The 24,091-nt window shown below is 39.5% G+C and overlaps 7 protein-coding genes across 7 annotated transcripts; 3 read left to right on the top strand and 4 right to left on the bottom strand.

Moving 5' to 3' along the window:
• Positions 1 to 1,887: 1,887 nt before the first annotated feature.
• On the bottom strand, positions 1,888 to 5,509 carry Polr3B (RNA polymerase III subunit RpIII128). Its single transcript, XM_068288948.1, has 2 exons — positions 4,554 to 5,509; positions 1,888 to 4,496 (listed from the first exon to the last, which is right to left on the bottom strand). The coding sequence occupies exons 1-2, from the start codon at positions 5,431 to 5,433 to the stop codon at positions 1,966 to 1,968; spliced, it is 3,411 nt and encodes a 1,136-aa protein (XP_068145049.1). The 5' UTR covers positions 5,434 to 5,509; the 3' UTR covers positions 1,888 to 1,965.
• Positions 5,510 to 5,633: 124 nt separating this feature from the next.
• 128up (GTP-binding protein 128up) lies at positions 5,634 to 7,126 on the bottom strand. The gene is made up of 4 exons (XM_068289567.1): positions 6,962 to 7,126; positions 6,769 to 6,889; positions 5,869 to 6,709; positions 5,634 to 5,810 (listed from the first exon to the last, which is right to left on the bottom strand). The coding sequence occupies exons 1-4, from the start codon at positions 7,001 to 7,003 to the stop codon at positions 5,708 to 5,710; spliced, it is 1,107 nt and encodes a 368-aa protein (XP_068145668.1). The 5' UTR covers positions 7,004 to 7,126; the 3' UTR covers positions 5,634 to 5,707.
• A 97-nt stretch (positions 7,127 to 7,223) lies between these two features.
• On the top strand, positions 7,224 to 8,351 carry LOC137577911 (uncharacterized). The gene is made up of 6 exons (XM_068291501.1): positions 7,224 to 7,236; positions 7,299 to 7,603; positions 7,640 to 7,763; positions 7,815 to 7,943; positions 8,010 to 8,185; positions 8,241 to 8,351. The coding sequence occupies exons 1-5, from the start codon at positions 7,224 to 7,226 to the stop codon at positions 8,162 to 8,164; spliced, it is 726 nt and encodes a 241-aa protein (XP_068147602.1). The 3' UTR covers positions 8,165 to 8,185; positions 8,241 to 8,351.
• On the bottom strand, positions 8,104 to 10,260 carry LOC137576667 (uncharacterized). The gene is made up of 3 exons (XM_068289906.1): positions 9,805 to 10,260; positions 8,644 to 8,848; positions 8,104 to 8,566 (listed from the first exon to the last, which is right to left on the bottom strand). Exons 1-3 carry the CDS (start codon positions 10,103 to 10,105, stop codon positions 8,455 to 8,457), a joined length of 618 nt encoding a protein of 205 aa, XP_068146007.1. The 5' UTR covers positions 10,106 to 10,260; the 3' UTR covers positions 8,104 to 8,454.
• Positions 10,261 to 10,907: 647 nt separating this feature from the next.
• Positions 10,908 to 16,557, bottom strand: pds5 (cohesin associated factor B pds5). The gene is made up of 14 exons (XM_068289803.1): positions 16,304 to 16,557; positions 15,830 to 15,958; positions 15,380 to 15,765; positions 15,104 to 15,311; positions 14,876 to 15,044; positions 14,077 to 14,818; positions 13,740 to 14,003; positions 13,582 to 13,675; positions 12,621 to 13,523; positions 12,421 to 12,557; positions 12,282 to 12,361; positions 11,950 to 12,215; positions 11,545 to 11,883; positions 10,908 to 11,457 (listed from the first exon to the last, which is right to left on the bottom strand). Exons 2-14 carry the CDS (start codon positions 15,908 to 15,910, stop codon positions 11,362 to 11,364), a joined length of 3,765 nt encoding a protein of 1,254 aa, XP_068145904.1. The 5' UTR covers positions 15,911 to 15,958; positions 16,304 to 16,557; the 3' UTR covers positions 10,908 to 11,361.
• A 125-nt stretch (positions 16,558 to 16,682) lies between these two features.
• On the top strand, positions 16,683 to 18,807 carry Mppe (Metallophosphoesterase). Its single transcript, XM_068289885.1, has 5 exons — positions 16,683 to 17,100; positions 17,163 to 17,272; positions 17,335 to 17,597; positions 17,720 to 18,200; positions 18,270 to 18,807. The coding sequence occupies exons 1-5, from the start codon at positions 17,075 to 17,077 to the stop codon at positions 18,458 to 18,460; spliced, it is 1,071 nt and encodes a 356-aa protein (XP_068145986.1). The 5' UTR covers positions 16,683 to 17,074; the 3' UTR covers positions 18,461 to 18,807.
• Positions 18,808 to 20,119: 1,312 nt separating this feature from the next.
• otk2 (off-track2) lies at positions 20,120 to 22,149 on the top strand. Its single transcript, XM_068290674.1, has 3 exons — positions 20,120 to 20,580; positions 20,651 to 21,162; positions 21,231 to 22,149. The coding sequence occupies exons 1-3, from the start codon at positions 20,529 to 20,531 to the stop codon at positions 21,987 to 21,989; spliced, it is 1,323 nt and encodes a 440-aa protein (XP_068146775.1). The 5' UTR covers positions 20,120 to 20,528; the 3' UTR covers positions 21,990 to 22,149.
• Positions 22,150 to 24,091: the final 1,942 nt, after the last annotated feature.

Here is a 24,091-nt window from a genome sequence, read left to right as displayed (position 1 = left end):
CCTTTGAAACAAAAGTTTTCAACTAATAACAGTATTCTCGTTCTATTCCTATAGTATTTTTTGTTTTTGTAAACCATTAACATCAAATTTTTGAATTCAGTTGTCAACATATTTATCTAAAAATATTGAAATCATGCTGGGATACCTTACGTATACGTTATATTTGGTTGATAATATGCAAGAGAGATAATAAGAAAGAGGAAAAGGCAATAAAGAGTTCTTCTAATTGGTTAGCAAACTCTATATTGCGTCAAATATTAAGGATTAACTATAAACGAAGTCGTTATCCCAAGGGCAAAGACGAAAAATTTCCTTGATCCATTAATAAATTAAAATGTTGCAATGCTCATTTAATTAGAACATTTACCTGTTAACTAAAATTGTCTTGAATATGCAAATTTACACTTTTTAGTAGTTTGTCAATCCATCTCATTCGAATATTTTTTTCTCTTACAAACAGTTTAACTTGGTTTTTAAGAGAACCAGCTTAAAAAGCACGAATAAGAGTCTCTTTTTTTTTAGCATGCTGGATGGCTCTTTGGCCACTCCTCTGCCCTCCGGCCGAGACCGAGAATTCTATGAAGTTCTCGAAGAGATTTGCTCCAGAAGTTTACGGTCAATGATTGGTTATATCTTTGGAGTGGGGGGTATCCCTCTTCTAGCTGACCTAAACCGAACCGTAAAAAAAAAATGGGAAACTGAACCTAAGTTAACTTAGTGCTTAATCTCAAGTGGCCAACACCCATTTAAATCCATAATAAGAAGGAAAAGGGAACGTCCAATATATATTTTTGACAAATAGCCAAAGGACATGAGCAAGCAGCAAGCAAAACGGAAAGTCAACTGCCAAAAGCCGGAAGGTGGTCGTACAGATTGAGATGAACGTCTGATAGAGGAAGTGGGTGGGGTAAGAAGTGGGAGGAATGACATCGAGGAGGCTTAAAAATCATTGTGCGCACCATTGACTGTTGCTGGCATTTTGCCCCATTTGCTGTCATTGCACTGCAGCAATTCATAGCTGGCAACGGAAGGGGGGAAAGCTCGGGGTGGGACAGTCGCATGGCAGGTGGCTTTGCTTTGACTAACTATTTTTAACGTCACATTCAAGTGACTTCAAAAAGGAGGACTTTACAAGGACAAACATACAAACGCACAAACAAATTCGCCATCCATATAACTATGTGTGTGTGTGTGTGAGTGTAAGCCAAGTCACGTGCCAAAGCCAGTGCCAGTGACCGGTGCATTGACCCACCAAGATACAGGAGATATGAATAAACTGGGTTGAGGATGCTCTTTCATTCAAGAAAACTAAATGAAAGAACAGAGATTGAATAGAGATATGAAACATATTCTCCTGCCAAATGACAAGTGGATGACTAAATTCAATATTTCTCTCCAGTTTTTGCAATTTAAATCTTGACTTACACTTACTCTTATTTAATCTAAATTTCTTTACACCTAAAACATTTTAAAGTATTATTTAGATGTAGTTCCTGCAAGTATTTTACAATACAAAGAAAGACATGTAAAGATTTGTAGCAATTTTAAAATACCGAAAATTTTGAAAACCCAATATTATTTTATAAGTAAAATTTAATCAAGCAAAGTTCCATAAAGAAATGAGAATCACCAAATACCGTTTTCGTTTGATTTTTCCATCATTTTCCCTCATTTAGTATTAACTAATTCTTGAATAGATATCAAGTTCAAGTTCTTTAGATTGCACGAAAATGGAATAGAATTATATGTTAAAAAGAATGGATTCAAATTTTTCATTCTAATACTATTAAAACCTACTTTGCTCCACTAAAGGACCAGTTAATTTGCAAAATTGTTAAATGAATATTACTTAAGTTTATGACCACCATAAATATTCAATTTGGAGCATTATAAAGTGTAAAAAACAATCATTTATTCCGTGGTCAACTCATTGGCTTAATATATGTAAATAACAGTAACTAGTTTCTAGTAATCTTCCAGGATCAATTTGGGCACTACATTCATGCTGGTCAGTTCTTGGAATAGGAGTTTGCAGGCATATGGCATGGATATTTTGGAGACATGAGCTGATGACTGACAAAAGTGACACCATGAGCAGTAGGCCAAACGACCGCAAATGCGGCAGACATCCACTTCGAAGGCATCTGAGGAGATCATCAGACGCTCCATTATCAACATGCTGGCGCCGTAAGAGATAAGACAATCCCGCTCCATTTCGCCGAGACGTAAACCTCCTTCGCGACTGCGACCCTGAGTGGGTTGACGCGTGAGCACTGCTTTGGGTCCTCGAGCACGGGCATGCATTTTGTCCTGAACCATATGCTTCAACTTTTGATAGTAGACTGGACCAGAATAGATATAAGCCTCCAATGGGCCGCCTGTGATGCCCGAGTAAAAGAAATCCTTGCCCATATAGTTGAAGCCATGACGAACTAATTCAGCTTGGATATCCTGCACTTTGGAGCCACCGAAGGCAGTGCCATAGTGAAATTTACCCTCCAGCACACCAGCCTTGCCACCCAGAAGCTCCAACGTTTTTCCCACTGTCATACGAGAGGGAAAACCATGAGGATTCATGATCATATCTGGGCAAATGCCAAAATCATTAAATGGCATATCCTCCTGATCCACTATAAGTCCTGTCACACCTTTCTGACCATGGCGGGAACTGAATTTGTCACCAATTTCTGGGATACGCGTTTGACGGAGCAGAATTTTTATCAGGAAATCCTCTTCAGCATTGGCAGAGACCATCACACGCTCCACATAGCTTGGCTCGGATCCTTTATAGCTTATGGGAACCGCTGTATAAGGCACCTGTGGCGATTGACCCTCCAAAGGATTAATGGAGGTTACCGCTGGCATTTCCTTATTAATCATAATCTGTTTGTTCTGCACTTGTTCGCCCGGGGAGACAATACCATCGGTATCTAGGACATCATGCTTAAAGATCACCTTATTTGTCAGGGCATCCTTCACAGGGCCCATTATGCGATCGAAGGTCTGATTGGCATAACGTTTTACTGTGCACTTCGAGTTCTTGTAGACCAAACAGCGACCATAGCCACGATCAATGGAAGCCTTATTGAGAATCAAAGCATCCTCGATATCATAGCCAGAGTAACTCATCACAGCCACAGTGGCATTCTGTCCAGCTGGAACCTTATCGAAATTCGTCAACTCAATCGTCTTCGACTTGACCATGGGTGCTTGGGGATAGACCAAATTGTACATAAGGGAATCGATGCGATTCTTTTGATTGTAACCAATCATGCCCATGGCCTGTTTACCCATGGCACATTGATAGGTATTCCTAGGACTCTGATTATGATGCGGATATGGGACCAATCCCGCACAAACACCCAACAGTGTGAAGGGTTCGATTTCCAGGTGAGTTGTTGTTGGATTTATATTCTCCTCATAGCAGGCTATAAACGAATCATTCTCCTCATTCACATCAAGATATTCTATAAGGCCATCCAAGAGGAAATCATCGAATTTTCTAATGCCACGTTGTAGTTCATCCAAATGATGTTGTTTGACCAAAGGTCGACACTTCTCCACAATGATATAGGGACGACATAGTCGTCCTCCATCCGTGTGGACGAATACGCATCTCTGACTGTAGGATGTATGTATGGACACAAAGCTGCCAATTCGGCCCTTCCTTCGCATGTAACGCATGTTCTTTACCAAATGCTTATGATTCAGGGTCAGACCCAGAACATTGCCATTGATGAAGACCAAAAACACATGAGGATTATTAATGGGATTTCCGCTTACTTCTCGTATATCCTCGACGCCGGCATTGTAAGCCAAAATCATGACTGGACGCTCATCCACCTCCGTCGTAATGTGAGTCATAAGAGCCAAATTCTTGACGAGACCACAAGCCTCTCCCTCGGGCGTATCGGAAGGACACAACATGCCCCATTGACTGGGCTGCAGGGAACGGGGTCCCGAAACTTTCCTCGACTTTTCGAATTGTGAATTCACACGTGTCATCATGCCCAAGGCGGAAATGTATGAGAGACGTGACAAAACCTGTGTCACTCCACCACGTTCCATTTTAAATCTCTTGATAGTCCAATTTCCTGAGCTTATGGCCGATTCCAGACCAGCTGTGATTTGAGCCGCTCGCATATGTTTGACCACATCAAATTGGGCCGCCTTGACCTTTGGGATGTTCTTATCGGCAATCATCTTGAGCTCCCAGTTCATACGCTTGAAAAGATCCTCGAACATCAGGGATATCAATGATCCAGCCAATTCCAAACGCTTGTTGCCATAATAGTCGCGATCGTCGAAAAGAGTTTTATCCAGCTCTGCGGCCATGACACGGCGCACCATAAGAGCCACATAGATGGCTTTCATTTGAAAGTTGAAATTGTCCACCGGCACATGGGCTAAAATGGTGGTCATCAAGAGATCTCTGGCCTCCTCCGGAGGTGTCTTTGTGGTGGCACTCTGAAATCGCTTCACTACCAACTTGGAGCCTGTTTTTAAAATCAACTGTTAGTTAAAACACCAGATAATCCTTTCTTTCAACTTACCCATATAATCTAGGGCGCGCTGCTGGGTAAATATCTTGAGGTTGAAAGCCTCCAGCAAAGAGGCACCAAAACGATTCTGGGATTGGGCATCCACGCCTATATGTGCCATAATCTCCTGGTCGGATACAATGCCTAAAGCCTTGAATATAACAACAATGGGAATATCGTCTGTCATGGAGTTGTGCTTAAGATAATATCGTCCATGCTTGCTGAGAACCAGAGTTCTTGATTTCTTCTCATGGGTCGAAGATGTCACCTGGCATTGGACAACGCCATTGAAGTCTTCGGTTAACATTTTGTTCCAAGACAACTGTTCCTGAATGAGTATGACTTTCTCCTGACCACGCACCACAAAGTAACCACCAGGATCTAGTGGACACTCATTGAGCTTCGACAACTCAAATTCAGTTTTGCCTGACAGCACACAATTTGAGCTTCTCAGCATGAGGGGCATCCTTCCGATCAACATATTATTTCTTTTGATACGTTGAGTGCCCCTCGTATACTCAATGTCGACAGTAATAGGGGCCGAGTAGGTGGTGTCCCTCAGACGGCACTCGTGCGGCGTGGTCGTCTTGGTTATGTTAAATCCCTCATCGATATCTGGTTTACCGACACGTACATCCAAATATTTGAGATAGAACAGTGGATCTGCTCCGCTGGTCACTATTTCATTGGCCTTGACAATCTTCTTGATGTCCACATTTATGAAATGATTGAAGGAATCAATGTGTTGTTTCACCAGTCCCTTGACTTGAAGAAAAGCCGGCAGCAATTTCCACTTCTCCTCCAGTGGCTTGATGGGCAGTGTCCAATCCTTGCTATCCCCGGCATCCCAGGTGGGAGGCTCTATGATCTCATCAACCTTTTTATACTGCATTTAAGCAAGAAACCAATTTAATACAATTTCAATCAAATTTGGTTCCCCCGTTGCTGTTGCTAGTAGTGTTGCCAGGGTTTTTTCTACTGCTCACATGGTCACACGATGTTCGATAGATTTGTTATCGGTTTGAAGGCGCCTAGACATTGGCAATTTCAAAACCAGATCTGCCCGCCGACATAAACAAAACAAAAACAGCGTTTAACCAGGCAAAAATTTATAATTCTCAAAATCAAATGCAAAAACACAATTACAATTCGGATTCCATTCAGTTTTAAACCTTTTTTACAATCTGCACCACATCTTCATCGTTGAGTATGTGCTCAATGCCCACTTTTTGCGGTTGATGCTTCACCGAAGATCCCCAGACCAAGGCGCTGAAATAGAGATAAAGGTTTAAAATAACTGTTGTTCGTATATGATTCCGTGACTTACTATTTGAACTCCTTGGCTATGGATCGATGCAGTTTGTTACAGAAGTCCTCAATGCTAGTTCTCTCGTTATGCAGCACCACGGGCGAACTGTAATCCGGCAATTGTCCCTTTGGCTTTGTATAAATTCGTACCAGCTTTAGGTATTCCCACATCATCTCTAGCAAATCATCGAAATTCCAATGATGATGCGCCGAAATGGGCACACAATGAGGTATCTTATAGATCACATCCAATTCCTCAATAGAAATTTGATCAATTTTGTTCAGAAGATATATGCAAGGAATATAGATACGATTGCCTTCAATAACATCGATTAAATCATCACTGGTGGCATCATAACGTAGGGTTATATCCGCGTTATGTATCTTGTACTCGGATAAAATCGTTTTGACCAGATCCGTATCCAACTCAGATTGAGTTACCATGCTATTGAGATTGATGCCACCCTTGTCCTTGCGCTTGTAGTAGATGTTTGGAGGTTTCTTGTTCAATCGTATACCGAATCCTTCCAATTCATGCTCCAGCAGTCGTTTGTGTCCCAAAGGTTTCAGGCAATCCAGCACCATAAAGATTAAATTGCAAGTGCGTGCCACCGCAATCACTTGACGTCCACGACCCTTGCCATCCTTAGCGCCCTCAATGATACCAGGCAAATCGAGCAGTTGAATCTTGGCTCCTTTGTACTTGATGCATCCAGGCACAGTGGTGAGCGTTGTGAACTCATAAGCCGCCACTTCCGAATATACGCCAGCCAAATTTGACAATAACGTGGACTTCCCTACAGAGGGAAACCCGACAAAACCCACTCGAGCATCTCCAGTTTTGGCCACCTCAAAGCCGGCTGTAAGAGAAGAGGTATTATTAGGAAACTTTGGGCTTTCTATCAGTAGCTGGACTTACCCTCGCCAGTTCCACCGCCGCCGCCTTTGGGTGAGATCAGTTCACGTCGTAACTTGGCCAACTTTGCTTTCAGAAGACCCAAATGAGCCGATGTAGCCTTATTCTTCTGGGTACGGGCCATCTGGGACGTGGTGGTAAGAAGCAGACAGGTTAGTTTTTATTGTCCATGTCAATAAGCCATTTTTTGACTTACCTCGGACTCAATAGCCGCAATCTTCTCCAAAATGGTACTCATCTTTAAGCAGGGATTAGTTTTATTAACAGAATTTAATTAAATTTATAATATTTTTATACAAAATACAAAAAAAAAACTTCTCGCGTGGACGACAACCGATAACAAAGAAATGTACCCGATTACAGGGTAGTCGATTACTGGCCAACCGATTGTCAATTTTCGATTGTTGGCAAATTTTAAAAGTTGGCACTTCCCATAATTCCGTTAATAGCCTGTGAGAATGTTTTCCAAGGGTAATTGTAAAATTTATATTTCCTGCAATTTTCAATTCATAATAAGTATTTTATTTCGTTAGGCAAACCCCTTGGCTCCTTTTTGCCAAATCAACAAAAAATCAAAGCTGAGCACTCTTCTTCCATAAGCAATCGCAGCTTTCAGTCTGCTTCCAGTCTCTCGACCAAATCCAATCAAGCGGGAGGCAGCCAACTACGGCAAACTAAACTCTACATCAACCAAAAGGATAAAAAATTAAAATACGATGGCTTTGTTGAAGAAATAGTGCCAAAAGTAAAAGCCAAATACGATTTTACTTATGTTCCGCCACCCAAAAGTTTGAACAAAACTTTTGGAGGAGTTGTTGCTACAGGAACTGGAGCAGCAGTAGCAACCAAGGATAAAATGGATGTAGCTCCAAAGTTGCCAGATGATCCATTGGCCCAAAAGCCGGGAAGAAATTTAATTAGTCTAGTTGGACGAGTAGACTATTCTATGAAAACTCATAAAATGCATCCAGATTTAAATATTATTTGGAGCATTTATGGTACTTTATGGGATATAAAAATATTTTAGATTAAAAACATATTCTTTTTAGGTAAACTTTTGAGAATAATTGTAGGCAAAAGATTCGAGCATACTCTGCTGGTAAGAAATGACGAGCCTGGGCCCATACTGCAAGCGATTTACTATGACTTCGATGAAGATTTAAGACATTTAAAAAATGGTAAGCATTCAAACATTTTTATTCTATTACTTTATAGTTAGTATTTATATCAAAATCTGTTTTCAGGTTGCTTTGTGCATTTGGTAGGACGTTTCAAAACTGAGAATCGTTTGCAAACTTTCCGAGTTAACCAGGTGAGCCCCGAAGAGTGGCACAACAATTTTATGCGCATTGAAAATGTTACCTCATTTATTTTAATGCAGAATAATGTACAAAAATAAGGTACACATAGATGGATTTATGTATGTATATAAGAGGTTAATACTATAAGTTCTATAATTGCCAACTCTTTTTCAGAGTTATTTCATTTTGTACTCCATTTTCTTGTTTAAACTCATGTTATATACTAATACTACTACTACTACTAGGAACTACTAATAAGATAGCCTTCAAAAAGATGCTCCCCTCCCACCCAAACATATATAGATTGAACTCTCCAGGAGCACTTTACAATTACAATATACGTACGAAATAAATTAAGTTTAACGAAATAAGAGGAAATACTGTTTGACTAAGTGGAATTCCACAAATTAAAATACATGACAAGTGTCACCATTGAGCCGGCTAAGAAGGCACCCAAGTAATTTAAGTGCAGTGAAATGCCCTTTTTTTGCCGTTGAGATCTGCAAATGTCAAGAGAAAATTATGAGTTATATTATATTAGTTCTTGAACATATGTAATCCTTAAGCCCCTACTTACCTTGTTTGCTTGGAGAAGGGCGATGGGGGACTAATGCCCGGCTCTGCGCTATCCAAATAAACAAGTCCATAGCTAAATATTGTAATCAGTAGCCCCCATAGCAATGGACTCAACCTGGAGCCCAGCTGGTGCTTCTCTGACCAATCTCGTGCCACCTGCACATATTGGCCTACCTGTTGTATATTACTGGCATTTATGTAGGGCACTATGAAAACATAAACAAAAAAGAATAATTTGTTGATGGGTGTTTGTTATTCAAGGTCGTAAATTGGTTTGATTTTGATATCAGTCGAGCCAAAGATAAACATAGAAAGACGCAACGCGTCAGAAGTTCTGTAGGCGCAGTACATTTTGATGAACGGGCACTTCAAAAAAGAACAATTACTCTAGCGGAAAATTGAAAATCTAACCATTGTTACGTAGGCAGAGACCTGTTTAGGTTACTCCCACGTAACCCCAATGAAAATGTATGCGACCTTTACATACACTATGATCAATTATGTGCAGAGCTTACTTATTTATGAATTCTATTTGCTAAAGTAGGGAGTCTTCAAATTGTCAATTATCAGCTTTGAATGGGGTGATAAATTTATATCAATTAACTAGTAAAACCTAAATATAGATTACTTTGGCTGAAAATACATATATTAATTGATTAGTCAGGGATGACTTCATATGCGGGGTAGGGTATCTCTTTGTAGGGTGATGGGAGAGAAATTCGTAATCGTTTTACAGCTATAATAACTAATTGCCAAAAAGAGAAAAAATGTCAGCTTAGGTCAATATACCGTTAACTGTATTCATCTCCCAGCATAAACAAAAGAGCTGAGTCAAAATATTTAAACAATTAACAAAACTCTAAACACAACCTATGCAAATGAGAATCTCTAGCTAAAAACAAAATGCGCAACTAACAATTTGTCTAGATATCTTTATATGTATATACATACATACTATTTGAATGATTCAAGAAGGAGGTGGACAGAACAAATGGAAAATGCGTTGAGGTGAGATCATAACGTTTGCGTTGGGCTATATTTACACAACCAAATATGTACATATGTATATATATTCATATAAACACAAACAAATGCAACCTTGAGTGAGCCCACCCACTGCCGCACTCCACCTCCTACTCCTCCAATCGAGGGGTTTACTCACTTGTTAGAATGACACTTTTATAGCCAATTATAAGTATAGCAAAGATAATGACCAATTGCTTAAGACGCGGATCAAAGGTAACGCCCACACCGCCGCCGCCCACGCAAAGGTTATTGGTGACCTGGACAAATTGGCTATAAAAGGAATCGCTATGCTTCTTCCTCGGTGTGGATGTGTACAAGGAATGAGGCGCCGATGCGAATGGGTCAACGTTTTTAGCCCGACTGACTTCTAGTTCCTCTGCTGGGGCTGGCGACGGTTCGAGGTCTCCGCCTCTCGTTCGATGAGCAAAATAATGCATTTTGCAATTGTTGATTCTTTATTCCAGTTGATCTTTAATCGCCGGAACTGGCAGTACACAAGTTTTTATTTAAATTCTAAGGTAAACAAATCTGTTTAAATTTTTTTTCTATATGTACACACAAAACATGAAACAAGAAAAACAATTGGAAAAAAAAAAAACACCCCTGACCTCCCCCACCAAACCCTCCACCAACAATCCAACTGGAATGCACGTTATCGTCTATCGAAGTGAGCTATCGATAAGGCGCACCAACTTGAAAAAGAAAACAAGTGAAGTTAAAAATTCTTTTTAAATTAATTACTTATGTAGTAATAATTGTATTTGTATGATTTCTTGTTTGTTTGTATTTTGAAAAACAGTAATAATAGATATAAATGTACAATTTATGTCGTTTTGAATTTAAATATGTTTTTCTCAATGTGTGTTTAATACATTTTGAATGCATTTCTTCTTCGGCGTATTTAAATGGATTAACTAAGATTTTTTTGTTTTGTTTTATGCATAGAAAAAGTTGTTTAATTTCTTAATAAGGCTCATATTTACGTTACTTTTTTTCTAATTTTCGTGTGTGTTTTTTGTTTCATTTCATTATTATTCGATATAAAATCAGACCTACAAACTAAAGCAATATATAGAAAACAAATTTTAAAATGGTTTTGGGTGTTTTTTTTTTTTTTTTTTTTTTGATTGGTTTCTATCAATACTAACTAAAATGGAAAGCAAATAAAAAGGAACACAATTACATATTTAAAAAACTCAATTTTTTGGATCATTTACAATTTAACAGATTAGACGACACTTTTAATGATTGCATAGGCTAAATTTTTAACTTTTTTTCTCTCCTATATATGTTACTATATGTTTATTTTTGTTTGTTTTGCATTGGTCTCATTCCACAGATCTATTTTTTGTTTTCTTTTATAAATATGTTACAATTTCTCTTTGAATTAGCAAATACCTTATGTGGATGTTTGTTGTTGTTTTTTCATGTTTTTATGTTTACGATTAAGTTGTTTGTTGTTCTTGTTCTTGTTGTTGTAGGTAATGTCGGTTTAACAACTATTGTAGATCATTCTTTTGTCCACAATTTGATCAGACTACATCTTAAATATTTAGTTAACTTAAGAGCGCCCTAGACTAAACAGTAACTAAACTAACAATTATGCGCTCATTAATGTTTTCTTATTTCTCTTCTTATAAGGTTTTTTGTTGTTGATTTGTATGCTGCTCATTCCTTGCCATCTTGCCATATCTTACGAATTTGTGGTTGCTGCAGCCCCACCACGCGTCCTCTTGGCTAGGGGTTCTGTTGTATCGGCAACTCGTATGTTGTCAAATACATTGACTACCTTTTTTTTTTAAGGCAGAAGATCAAATATATATATTTATAGATGAAAGTTGTTAAATCAAATGTGTTACATTTTCTGAGAACTTACCTGTGGTTTATCATTCATTAAAAGTGATTTTTCAGCTGGCCGTTTAGTCGTCAAACCAACAGCAGCTCTCGCTGTTGTCGACGGCAGCGTTGTTGTTGTGGTTGATGCAGCTGTTTTCACCGCTGTTACCGCCAATGGCTTACTGGAGGATTTGGGTCCCAGCGTATAAACATCCATGGGTATATAGATGTCGCTATTCTTAAAATTGGCTGCGGCAGGCATTCGATAATACATCTCTGGCAAGGGCAGATTCTTATCAAAATCTTTTGCATTGCTGTCACTAAGACCAACTTTGGCATCAATAATATATATGGCGAGATCGCAGAGCGCCCACATTTTCTAAAAATGTATGCATAAAGTAATATTTAATACATAAAATCAGGTGTCTTAAGCTTTCGTACTCACATAGTTATCTCGCTTGTCTGTGCTCTGACTGAACTCACGATGTTTAATCATTTGCAGCATCTGCTGATAGAAACCATAGACAAATGTATCACGTTTGGCCATCAATGGCTCCAATATGAAACGTAAACATTTCTCCATTTTACGCAATTGTACATAATCCTCATGATTCGTAAAGCTAGGATCGTGCACCAGTACGGGTATGGCAAAGGCCAGCATATAGTCAGGTAGAATGTAGAGCGATTGTGAATCCGTAGAACTATCGGGAGCTGAAAGGAGTGGAGTCACAAAGATGTGAGAAACTAAAAATTAGATGGTTTCAGAATGAAACTTACATGTCATGGCCACAGTCTTGAGATATTCGCGACGTTTATTAATATCCGCCTCCACATAATGACGCACCAGATCCTGCAATCTGAATAATATTGATGTGTTAAAATATAATTTGATAAATTAATGATCCAATGGACTTACTTTCTATCAGTCTCCAGGCCAGATAGCGCATACATGCCCATAAAATCCAGGGGGAGACAGTTCCTTGGTAAACTCTTACCCAAACCTTTATGCAACTTGCGGGCAAAGATTTCTCTTACCTGTGGCACTGGATCGACCTAATGAGAGAATACAAATTAATTGAATTCCAGTTTTGTGTTTTTAGTATTTTGTAGACGTACCATTAGCTGAGAAAGCTGTAAATACTGCTCGGCACTGTATTGATCCCCGACACCCTTTTGCTCGCATACTTTGAGCATGGCGCAGGCTGCTCCTAGGCGTAGCCAGGATTTCTCTGCTCCACACAAACGATTCTGACCCAAAAGATCGCCACGCTGATTAACAAAGGCAGCAAGCATACGAAATGTCTTCTGGGCCGCATGTTCATCAGTGCGTAGACCCAATAGCCAACGGGCCATTGTCTTCAGGGCATCCAATTTACATAGGGTATCAGGTGGCAATTCCTCCTGGGCACACCAATCACTAGCCTCATCCGGCAGTTCATAGTCCCTTTGCGCGGGCACCTCCTGTATAAGTAATTCCTTGACTATGCGTCGTGCAATCATGTTCTTGATGGGTGTGAGGAATGCCTGTGGCATATTGAAGGCTATATGACCCAGAGTCACAATTTTTGTTCGCTGATGATCGCAATTGGGTGAAAGTTTTAAGCGCAACAATTCAATGATTTCATTGAAGATGGGATGCACAGTCTGTGTAGTGGTTGACGCACTTGCTCCGGCACCATTGCCACTAGTAACGCCACCGCCGAGACCAACACTTGCTCCTCCTGCTCCATTGCCATCAGCTCCAGTGCCGGTTGAAGATTGGGTGTTGACGAATATGCAGCGCACCGCATGCTTGGCCTGTTTGGGTGTACCAATTAAGGCGAAATCCTTACAAATGGGTGCCAACTCATTAAGTATAATGGGGTTGGCTTCATCCACCAATGGCTGATAGCGTCCCAAGTGGGTTAAAGTCTTTAGAACCAATGGAGCCACATATTCATGTTCATAGCTGAGCAACGAAATCAAATGACGCAATGAGGTGTCCGTAAAAAAGTGGGCGGAAAACACATAGGAGAGCATCTGTAGAAACAAAAAGTAAGCAAAATGTTTTTTTTTATACTCCTTTAGTCCAACTTACACTAAGAAGTTTAAGGCCACGCTCGCCAGCCTCATGACGATTGATGCCAATATCCTCGCAAATGGAACCACCCTGTATGCATTTTTCAATCAACCTGAAATCAAAACAGAACCCTTTGATTAGGAAAACGACATATAAAGGATGATTCTTTTACTCACCCAATAAGTACACCAATTGACTCCTTGTCCACCATCACAGAGGCTACGCGTTCGATCAGCATTTTGACCGTATTATAATACAGATTTGATTGAATGTGAGCTCCCAATTTTTTGAGAAGCACACCCATGGTATCGGCGCATTCCCGACAGCTAACATCACGTTTCAGTACTATATTTATGCAGCGCAAAAGCTGAGAGTCTTTACGTAGATTATTACTAAACTGTGTTAGAAATTCGGCAGCTTTCAATGGATCTGGCAGTAATCTGTAATCAAAAAGAAATGCGATTGGATATATGGATATAAATGGTCATATTTATTTAGACAGATTGAACTCACTTGGCAATGGTGCCCTGTTTGGCTTGAAGTTGGCTTAGCACCCGCGGCGTAAACTCCTTGGAGTGATGCAATTTAATCCAATCGCTAACCGTATTCCTTGTCTTCATTTGATTCTTTTGTAGTTCAACAAAGGCCTTTGTGGCATTTGCATCGAGATCTCCCAGTAAATGATATAACTTCTTCATTCTTTCGTCTGGTGCCAATTTATATGGCACCAGACAGGTGATAAGCAAGCGTTCCACTAGCAAACGGTCCTCTAAGCCCACTTTGTAATAGCCATGTAAGATTTTGTTCTTAATCCAATCCACTCGTAGCTTTACTTCTGGTCCTAAGTCATTTGGCTCACAAATGGCTCGCTTATAAATGTAGGCCAAGCCATTCATAGCATCACGACGTATTTTGTACTTCTTATCTAGAGTACGTTCTCGTACAATTTCAAGCAAGTCGGGTGATTCCAGGACTATGTTGAAATCACGTTTCGCAGTCTCTACAATGGCCATAACAACCTCATGGCGTACCACCTCGTCTAGATCGTGATTGCGTAAACGCAGTTTATCAGTGATATCCGCCTGCAGATGTTGATGATTGAGAAGGAAATGCATTGAGGATTGAACGCATTTCACCCGCACCGATTCCTTGATGTCACAAAAGCGACCAAAGAATGTGCGCAGGAGATTTTGATATTTCTTCGAGAGTAGTGAATCCTTCTCGGAGAACATGCGGGCCAGCAATGTGGTGGCCCCTAAAGAGAAGGAAAGTACATAAATATTTAACATCTTAAATACTTTGTGGAACCTACTCAGCCTTTCAGCATCATCGGTGGATAGCAATTTGTTTTCCAATTGAGGTAAAACGGACACCAAAAGATCTCCATTGATGCGATTTAACTCATAGAGGACATCATAAATCTTATTACTGATGGACAGTTTGGTATTTGGTTTATCCATCACCAAATGACGATTGAAAAACTAAAAAAATTTAATTTAGTATCTTGAATTCTTCTCGATCAATTTCTTTATGGACATACAATATTAATGGTGGACTCAAGGGCATCTCCCGTTTTGCGTAACAGTTGTTCCGTCAGTTGACTGGCATATTTATTGCTGGACTTATTTGGCTCAACAATGTTAATCAATATTAAATCCAGCAATTCGACTCTCAAATTGTCAGCTTCTGTTATCAAAGGACTAAGGACATCTAGAAAAAAATTGGTAACCTTGGCGCTATGCTGGTCACTGAAAATATAAAACGAATACCGAATCAGTAACAGATACATATATATTTAATTCTGTGGCATACTTACTTGACAATTCTGAATATAGTGCTAAATAGTTCATGGAATATCTCCTGGCAATCCTCCAATTCGAAGCACATGTTAAACGATTTAACAAAAGCTAAATTTTCCAGGAAATAGAAATACCGTTTGAATGAAGGATCTTTTGGATCCTTAAGTCCATGCAATTGTTTGATAAAAAACTTGAATATTATTTTGATTTGCTCTTGCTCTTTGTATGGAGCCTCCGGGGCGTAAACACGCAATACATCGGCTATACAACAGGCAATCAATAGTTGCACATCCTTGGAAGGATGCTGCATAAAGAAGTCGTCTAGAAGGTGTAATGCCAGTGGTATATACTGCTGATAGAGATTCTCATCCTGTTCCATAGTCTGTAGAACATTCGCCAGAGTCTGCAGGATACATCCAAAAGAAAATTGTACAAGTACTCTCTAAACAAATTGCACTTGTGCCCACCTTGAGACGCCTTATCAGTTCATCCGTTCCCAGATCTTCCATCAAGGGTCTACAACCGTTCGGATAAACTATATCCGCCATCCTGTTACCGGGAGACGGTGTCCTAGGCACTCACCGTGATATGTTAAACTACAGGACAAAACACAGCCATCGATTAATTAGTATTATTACGAAAATATGGATAGTAATTATTAAGGCTATTCATGCCGACGACGGCGACCCTCGCCTCGCAGCATTGCCAAATCAACAGCAGCATTGCCATCACTCTCCCACTCACGTACACGCAAGCCAACACACACCATCACAACTCACATTCACACGGTGTTTTTTTTTTTTGCTTTAAAAACTTTATTATTTATTTATTAAATGTTTATGTTTGCAACTTGTTGGCCAATAATACCAGCACTTTGTTCCTTAAAGCCTGGCAATGTGTTTTCTACAATCCACCAGCAAGCATTTACTTGCTATTCTTACTTTTCAGTGCCGCTTGATTTTTTTTTGCAAAAAAAATCTTCAAGGTGCCGCTAGCACTGCGTTTCTTTTGTAGCGGGTAACAACGCACACAAACACAATCAACACTTAGTAAAACATTCTACGCCGGCCTCGTGCTATTTAATTATTTATTTTCATAGCGTTGTTTACGCACAAAATTAAAAGAAAAAATTTAACAAATTTAACAAAGTTCCACCACACAACATTACTCGCGAACCGAACATATTCGCGCGAACTCGAACATGTTCGAACATGAGCGGTTTACTCACGCGTTTTACTCACTTGTTTTACGCAAGCGGTTTACTCACGCGTTTTACTCACTCGTTTTACTCACGCGTTTTTAAACGAGTTGCCAGCTCCTAGCTCCGGTGCGAGTGTTGCCAGACGGCACGTCGAGTGGTCCAACGAATTCTATATATAATCGTATAATGCCGACCGATTTATCAGAATAACGGCTGCCTATGAATTCAAATCGATGGCGCTCGTAGTGGGGGAATGGTGTGTGTGCCAATTCGCCAACATTCCATTCTAATCCAATTAGCGAACGAAGACATCAAGTGCCAAGTGAAACCGCGAGGGAATCAGTTGTTGCTCCGCCCAGCTGCATTGTAATTATGATGTTTCTTATGTAAATATTGCATATGCGCGACGGAGTGTTTATAATTAGACACCAATCATTGCGTATGCAATGTGCATGCAATTGGAATCCCTCAATTTCTGCAAAGACGAATCAATATAAATGTTGGCCAAAATATGGCTTCCTTGCGTGTAGTCAATAGGTAAGTATTTTCAAAACAAAAAACCTTTTACTTCCAGTTGACCCGTTTTGGATCATTTACAGATTAGTGTGCCGCGGTTTCGTGGTGATGACTCTACTCTTAATCTTCTTTAATGAGATATTAATCTACTATATAGCCCAGTCGAGTTGGCAGAATATTGATTGTAAACTGGGTAAGTCTTTTGGGTATCAAACCAGATTGATGACACTTTATATTGGTTTGCCCATCTTACAGAGAATTGCACACGGATGCTGCTCATTGCTGATCCACAAATTTTGGGGAATTCATATGATCGCTCCTCACACAGTCCGTTGGCACGCTATGATTCGGATAGATATTTGCAAAAGTCCTTTGAACGTGCTGTATCCTTTACACAACCACATATCATTGTATTTCTGGGAGATCTTCTAGACGAGGGTAATATAGCCACGGCACAGGAATATAAGCAATATGTCCAGAGATTTAAACGTATCTATCATCACAAGCGTTTCAATAACGTAAGTGGAGATTGGCTTAGAATAAACTAACTGAATAAGTCCAAGGTTGAGGCCTAAGCTCTAGACACGACTTTATTGCTTTATTTTCCTAACAGTTTCGTATGATTTCGGCTTATTTGCAGCGTGTTCATGTCCCTGGAGATAATGATATTGGCGGTGAGAATGGCGATTATATATCCAATTCAAATCAACGACGATTCGAGAATGAGTTTATGAGCGAGGATCTCTTTGACTACGACAACCGCTTGCGTTTCTTTAAGATAAATCGCATGCTATTGGATTTCACAAATCCAGATCGGGAACATAATTCGGAACGTCTGCGTATTGGTGTCTCACATGCTCCACTTCTCATTGGAGGCGGTCCATTGCTAAGAGCCATTATCAGTGACTTGGATCCACATATCATATTCTCAGCCCATTGGCATGAGTCCAGAATATTCATTTATCCTTCAACGAAAGTCATCAATTTCTATGAGAATGCCGTCAGACACTTTGATCTGAAGGCCTTGAAAGAGCAGGAGCATAGCTACCTGGAGATAATGGTTCCAACATGCTCTTACCGCATGGGTAAATCAAAAATTGGCATGGGTTATGCAGTGCTGGGTGAGTCCTCTCTCATTTTGGCTGACTAATCAAACATATTTATTATTTATCATCTTTGCCTAATAACAGAGAACTATAACCTCCACTATACGGTGCTGTGGCAACCAAATCGTTTCATCTTACTCTTCACCTACGTCTTCTGGGGTCTCTTTGTCCTGTGCAGTGCCATTGTCTATAAAATGATGACACGTTGTCCTTTCCGCGTGGCCAAACGTCAGACGCTCTATAGTCGCGTCTCATCTACCATACCTCAATTTTAGACTGTATGTTATTTATTTTGAAACATGGCTCAGTATACAGTGCATATGTATATCAAACAAAATTATATATTTATATGTATACATTTTATATTTTACAATTAATTGGAATATTGTTAGACTGTAATCTTTAAGTATTAATTGTGACTAATTTATACTAATCTTCAAAGAATATTTTTCCAAAGATTCTTATGTTTTTAATTTGTTTAGCCTGTAGAATTTTTATATCCTTGAAAATGATTACACATCATTTAGTTGAAATGACATCTACTAATCCAAGTAAATAACATTTTAGAGACATAAAAAAAATACTTATTGATGAAATCTCAAATATATATTTTAAAATAGAACGAAATCGTGTTTGATCATTTTTCCTCAGTACTTTTCAATGAGTCTGACAAGTCCTATGACATTTTAGTAAATTAATTTGCAAACAAGAGGACCGGGGCTAACTTAGACCACCTTCCTTACTTATAGCCATCAAAGTGGAAGAACGTTCTATCTAAAATGTATAATATTTGCGAAAGGACGGCATATAATCTTAACACAGCAAATAACAAAGTTATTGATCGAAGCCACTGCTATCCACCGATCGTTATTATGGGAGCTTAATGATATAGTCACCCGATTTTAATCAAATTTATAGGTGCAATAAATTTATCAATATTCAATTTCACGAGTTTAACTCAGAAATTAGCAAAGATATTGAGAAAAGTCACTATTCGTAACTTTGACGTTTGTATGGGAGCTACATATGTATATGATATAGTGATCCGATCCGGCTGAATCTTTGTATGCTTTGCACCAAAGTTAATATACCCTTTTTTCAAGATTGAATATCGACATCATTTTTAAAAATATTTATTGCTAAATACATTAACATTCCTCCTCTTAAAAGAAGGTCTAAATCTGGACAGACAAATCGAAATGTATAGAACTTGGTGATGCATTTCATTTTTTAATGCCTTTTGGTGAAATATTAAAATTTAAACTTTAAAATGATTTGTTTTATATTAAATGGACTTTGAAAAGTAAATTGGTAATCATTTCTTTTCCCTTTCCGAAAACGCAAACAGCAATCTCAAAATACGTTTTAAGGAAGTCGAAATCTAAAATATAAAAATATTCTGAGTATTTATGTAGGAGTAATTTTATTATATTTCCTGTTAGTTTTAGGTTCGAAAAACAATTCTATTTGGAAAAACTTAAAAAAATTCCTGTTTTTATGCAAAAGATAATTCGATTTAAGTTTTCGATATTCTTAGCGACTTTTATCCCAAATATTTAAATTCAAACAGGATTGAAATCGAGGCTACAAAGACAATTTCCACCTCTTTTCACTTTGACGGTTTCTGATTTTTGTTTTACCAAGTATTTTAATTCTTGTTATGTATCTTCTCCAATATCTAATATATATAACCGATCACTCCGACAGACAGACACATGCCAGATTGTCAACCCGAAATGCTCCCTTTTTCCATATCCCATATCAGGATTTAGAAGTAGGTAGTAGATTTAAAAAGAGTGGTGAGGCCGAGTCTTCAATAGGGGGAAATTTGTTGGGTTCGGAGTACTGTGAGAGTGCGCATGCCTTGTGTTTGTTGTCATTCAGTCAGCTAGTCAGTCAGTCGGGCCATTTTCATTCCCATTTCGAGAGCCAACGCGAGAGGTTGGTCGGATCAGAATATACGCGGAAGAAGTGCTGCTGAGAAGTGAGACGAAGTGCGTCGTAGTCGCTGCCGTCGTCTTCGTCGTGGAGTCGGCAGGATAATTAAGCGTGACGCGTGTGCGTAACATAAAGATAAATCCGAAAAGCAAATGCCTTCTGCCTCTCCCTGTACTTTTGAGTGTGGTAAAATGATGTGAAGCGGCAACAACGAGGAGGACGGCGGTAAAACATTAAACGAAGACGCGAAAGAAGCGGAGCCAGCGAAGGTTGCCAGCAAAACGGAATTCCTTCAAAATAAAAACCTAAAACGAAACCGATCTTGCCAGAGCCGGTTTTTTTTTTCGTTACGAACAGCAAAAAAAGTGAAAAAAAGAGATAAATAAATAAAAATTCTGAAACGAGATGGCGAAACGTTTGTTCTTGAGTCTTAGCCTGATATTTGGTTGTTTGGGCGGTAAGTTTCTTGAAGCTGGCTGATTCGTTTGTGAGCTGACTCATCCTCATCTTCATTCCTCGGCATACAGGTCATAGCCAAGTTACTGGAGCGGCATTCGCATTGGGCGATGTCAGCATAACGAAAGGTCCCTCAAGTTTGATTACTCTGAAAGAGCAGAGCTCCCTGCATTTGCCTTGTGTCTATCAATTGCCCCAACTGTATCGTCAGAGCAATAGTGTGATCCTACGCTGGCGTAAGGATAACAAAACTTTGCGTCAATTGGAACTGGGACAGGCGGCCAGTACGACAAGTGAACCGCAATTGGAGACCATGTTAAGGGAAGATGGTCGCATCATAATGAACAAGGAGAATGGTTCACTGCAATTTTCTAGCATTTTGGCCAGCGATGCGGGTCAATATCAATGTCAATTGGTTATAGAAGGTGAACTGGCTGCCAGTTCTAGTTCTGGCACTCTGGAGGTCATTGAGCAATTGAAATTTATGCCACAGCCCACATCGAAGAACTTGGAATTGGGTAGTCTGAGTAAAGTGCATTGTAAGGCACAGGGCACACCAACGCCGCAAGTGAAATGGATGAGGGTAAGTCGTTACCACATCAAAGTATTAATGGAGAGAGGATTACTTAAATGGGGGTATCCTTTTTGCAGGAAACGCAATTGCCGTTGCCGGTGAATGTAACCGATCAGAATGGAACCTTGGTCTTCAGTCAGGTCAGCAATGAGCAACGTGGGCAGTATACATGCATTGCCTCCAATAGTCAGGGCCAGATAAGTGCCACCGTGTCCATACAAGTGGTAATCGCTCCACGCTTCACAGTTGCCCCACCCGAAGGACCTCTTGAGGTTGAGGAATCTGGCGTGGTGGTTCTCCATTGTCAGGCCATGGGTGAACCCAAGCCCACTATACAATGGGACAAGGACTTGGATTATCTGACTATGCAGGATAATGAGAATAATACAGATTTGACTGCAAATCGCTGGCGTCTGCTGGAGAATGGCACTTTGGAGATTCGGAATGTACAGCCCGAGGATGAGGGGCGCTATGGCTGCACCATTGGCAGTAGTGCCGGCCTGAAACGTCAGGAGGTACTTCTGGTCGTTAGATCTTCGAAATCGACTTCGAATTCCATAATCACACGGATTATTATTATAATCATTTGTTTGGCTTTCTTGTACTTTGTCCTCGTGTTGGGACTGAAACTCTGGTATCGCTATCGTCGCCACTTGGGCAAGGTGCAACTGGAGGATGCACCCGCACCAAATGATAATCATCATGATGATAATGAGGCAAATGCCGAGCATGAACCTTGCCTAACCGAGGCAAATTCCAGCAGGAATCTGAAATCGAAATTAAGGGAGAATACCATATTGGAGCATGAATCGCAGGTTGCCGATGATGTCGTATGAATCTGATGAATTCAATAAGTAAGGAATATATATGATCTCTGCTCCCACTCCCAGCCCCCCTCCAATCACGCCACCCCCCGTCCTGTTATACCCATTTGTTGTTACAAAAAAAAAAACTTAAATCTAGGGGAAAAAGGAAAATTCTCTCCTTCACAAAAAAAAAAAAAAAAAACAAATTATTTATCCAATATGTATGTATTTGTATCTATCTATGTGTGTATATATATATAACCATTGTACAGTTATTTTTTAGTAGAATAAATATTTTATAGCTCTCATAGAGCTCCAATTTTATAGAGCAATCGTTTCTCTTCGCTTTTCTTTTTTTTTTTTTTGTTGTTTTGATGACTGTTGTGGGTGGGTGGGTCGTAAAATTTACTTCTTCCACTTTTCTTCTCAATGCTCAACAGTTTTTCTTGCCTTGTGTTGTATTTCTTTTTATGTACTTTTTATGGCTAAAGCAGCCGGCAAATGAAAAGTGCCGAGTGACGACGATGTTGCTGTTGCCTGAAGACAATCCATGCCTTCCAATCCACCACGGCCCCTCCTCCTCCTCCTCCTGCGGCCCCTTTTGAAAACCCACCCAAAGTGGAGGTCATAAAGTTACCAGCCATGACAATGCTCCAAGTATTTTGTGGCTGCAAACAGAGATTGTTCAAATGGTTTCCAAGAATGCGGATATATTGTGTCTATGTGTGTGTGTGTGTGTGTGTGTGTGTTAGCGGAATCGAATGCTAATTGAGTGAAAAATATTTCAAAAATAACTTGAAATCGCAGAAAAATATTCGAATCGTAGGAGAAAGATTTAAGCTAAGTAACTAAAATTATTTATATATATTTTCCTATCAGCAGGCGCACATCTGAAGAGTGGAGGAAAATCTAAGATTGTTTCCTGGATTACACCTCTTACTCTTCTATATTGAAACTTCCTAGATCTGATATTCTGTATCTTTCACTCAGTCCCGCGATAATTTAAGTTTTTCTTTCCTTGAATTTATAGAGAAGATTTTAATTTTATAGTTCTCTAGATTGAAAGGTAATAGATTTTAGGTCAATATAGTAGGGAACTGTAGACTAACTTATACCATCGATCTAGGATTAAATATTGAAGGCATAAAATGCATTAAGTTAAGGAAAAAGTATCTTAAAAATACTTATTGCTCTTGTAGATTTTTAGTAGTTGCTTTGAGTTTTATAACTTTCAATTACCATTCCAATATTTTTGACATCAGTTTTGGATTATATGAGCACTTTCAAGGGACACTATGCAGGGGCGGATCAAGGGTAAGGTATGGAGGAAAAATCTATCTCTAAAGAAAGATATCCAATTCAAACTTCGGCCCTGCTTTCTTAGAGAATACCATTTCTTGACTATTTACATTATTACACTCGTAGATCCGCTCCTGATTATTTTAAGGTTTTTGTTAAATTAGTGTGCCTTTTTTATAAAATTTTACACCTTTTCCCGCAGTTTGGGTGGAAAATAGTTTCCATTATTAACACACCATTTGGCTGGAAGCGATCTCTCACCCGTTTCTCTGGCCCCGGTAGGAAAAAATTTCGAACATAAATTTTCAACTTTATGACAACTAATAACTGTCGCTCAAAATGGGAATTCTAGATAGGTTGGTGGCCGTCGTCTCCTTGGGCTGTTGCCTGATAATAATCCTTAGAGGGCCCAAAACCGAAGTCCAAGGGGCTGTTTAACCCAACCCACCCCTTAGACCCACATGCATATATGTATGCGCGTATTGTAGTTTAGTTTTATGACTCTTGGGTGTCAGTCAAAAAGGATCCTGGGATCTGGTGCTGCTGCTGCCTTTGCTTCTGCTTCTGCTCCTGTTCCTGTTGTTGCAATTGTTTTTGTTTTTGGGGGTTGGAAATAGAGAGTCGTAAAATGGAAAAGCGGAAAAAACTATAAAATGAAAAACCCACACTCACACAACAGTCAGACAGTAAGACAAAGAGACTAACTGACTGTCTGACTGACTGACACACGCTTATAATAATCGGGCCCGGCCACGCACAGTAGTCCCAAAATGGGTGGGTTCAAATCGCCTTCGAGGCCAAAGCGCCTCATAAAAAAAACAGCAGCAAACCAC

This window comes from Drosophila tropicalis, unplaced genomic scaffold (assembly GCF_018151085.1).
Source record: "Drosophila tropicalis isolate 14030-0801.00 unplaced genomic scaffold, ASM1815108v1 contig_593, whole genome shotgun sequence".
NCBI classification, from domain to species: Eukaryota; Metazoa; Arthropoda; class Insecta; order Diptera; family Drosophilidae; genus Drosophila; species Drosophila tropicalis.
The sequence above is the reverse complement of the archived record's forward strand: the minus strand, read 5'-3'. Positions and strand labels throughout refer to the sequence as shown.

Excerpts from the sequence above, each read along its gene's own strand:
- Polr3B (XM_068288948.1), bottom strand. The coding sequence starts at position 5,433 with ATGCAGTATAAAAAGGTTGATGAGATCATAGAGCCTCCCACCTGGGAT. Across the intron at positions 4,497-4,553 it reads GCGCGCCCTAGATTATATGG|GCTCCAAGTTGGTAGTGAAG; the intron begins GTAAGTTGAAAG and ends TTTTAAAAACAG.
- 128up (XM_068289567.1), bottom strand. The coding sequence starts at position 7,003 with ATGAGTACCATTTTGGAGAAGATTGCGGCTATTGAGTCCGAG. Across the intron at positions 6,890-6,961 it reads TTGCGGCTATTGAGTCCGAG|ATGGCCCGTACCCAGAAGAA; the intron begins GTAAGTCAAAAA and ends ACCACGTCCCAG. Across the intron at positions 5,811-5,868 it reads ATAGCCAAGGAGTTCAAATA|CGCCTTGGTCTGGGGATCTT; the intron begins GTAAGTCACGGA and ends TCTCTATTTCAG.
- LOC137577911 (XM_068291501.1), top strand. Across the intron at positions 7,604-7,639 it reads CTACAGGAACTGGAGCAGCA|TTGCCAGATGATCCATTGGC; the intron begins GTAGCAACCAAG and ends GTAGCTCCAAAG. Across the intron at positions 7,764-7,814 it reads TATTATTTGGAGCATTTATG|GTAAACTTTTGAGAATAATT; the intron begins GTACTTTATGGG and ends TATTCTTTTTAG.
- LOC137576667 (XM_068289906.1), bottom strand. The coding sequence starts at position 10,105 with ATGCATTATTTTGCTCATCGAACGAGAGGCGGAGACCTCGAACCGTCG. Across the intron at positions 8,849-9,804 it reads TAAAAGTGTCATTCTAACAA|TGCCCTACATAAATGCCAGT; the intron begins GTGAGTAAACCC and ends ATGTTTTCATAG. Across the intron at positions 8,567-8,643 it reads CCCTTCTCCAAGCAAACAAG|ATCTCAACGGCAAAAAAAGG; the intron begins GTAAGTAGGGGC and ends TGACATTTGCAG.
- pds5 (XM_068289803.1), bottom strand. The coding sequence starts at position 15,910 with ATGGCGGATATAGTTTATCCGAACGGTTGTAGACCCTTGATGGAAGAT. Across the intron at positions 14,004-14,076 it reads AAACAGGGCACCATTGCCAA|ATTACTGCCAGATCCATTGA; the intron begins GTGAGTTCAATC and ends TTTTGATTACAG. Across the intron at positions 13,524-13,581 it reads GTGGCCTTAAACTTCTTAGT|ATGCTCTCCTATGTGTTTTC; the intron begins GTAAGTTGGACT and ends TTGTTTCTACAG.
- Mppe (XM_068289885.1), top strand. The coding sequence starts at position 17,075 with ATGGCTTCCTTGCGTGTAGTCAATAG. Across the intron at positions 17,598-17,719 it reads ATCACAAGCGTTTCAATAAC|CGTGTTCATGTCCCTGGAGA; the intron begins GTAAGTGGAGAT and ends GCTTATTTGCAG. Across the intron at positions 18,201-18,269 it reads CATGGGTTATGCAGTGCTGG|AGAACTATAACCTCCACTAT; the intron begins GTGAGTCCTCTC and ends GCCTAATAACAG.
- otk2 (XM_068290674.1), top strand. The coding sequence starts at position 20,529 with ATGGCGAAACGTTTGTTCTTGAGTCTTAGCCTGATATTTGGTTGTTTG. Across the intron at positions 20,581-20,650 it reads GATATTTGGTTGTTTGGGCG|GTCATAGCCAAGTTACTGGA; the intron begins GTAAGTTTCTTG and ends CTCGGCATACAG. Across the intron at positions 21,163-21,230 it reads CGCAAGTGAAATGGATGAGG|GAAACGCAATTGCCGTTGCC; the intron begins GTAAGTCGTTAC and ends TCCTTTTTGCAG.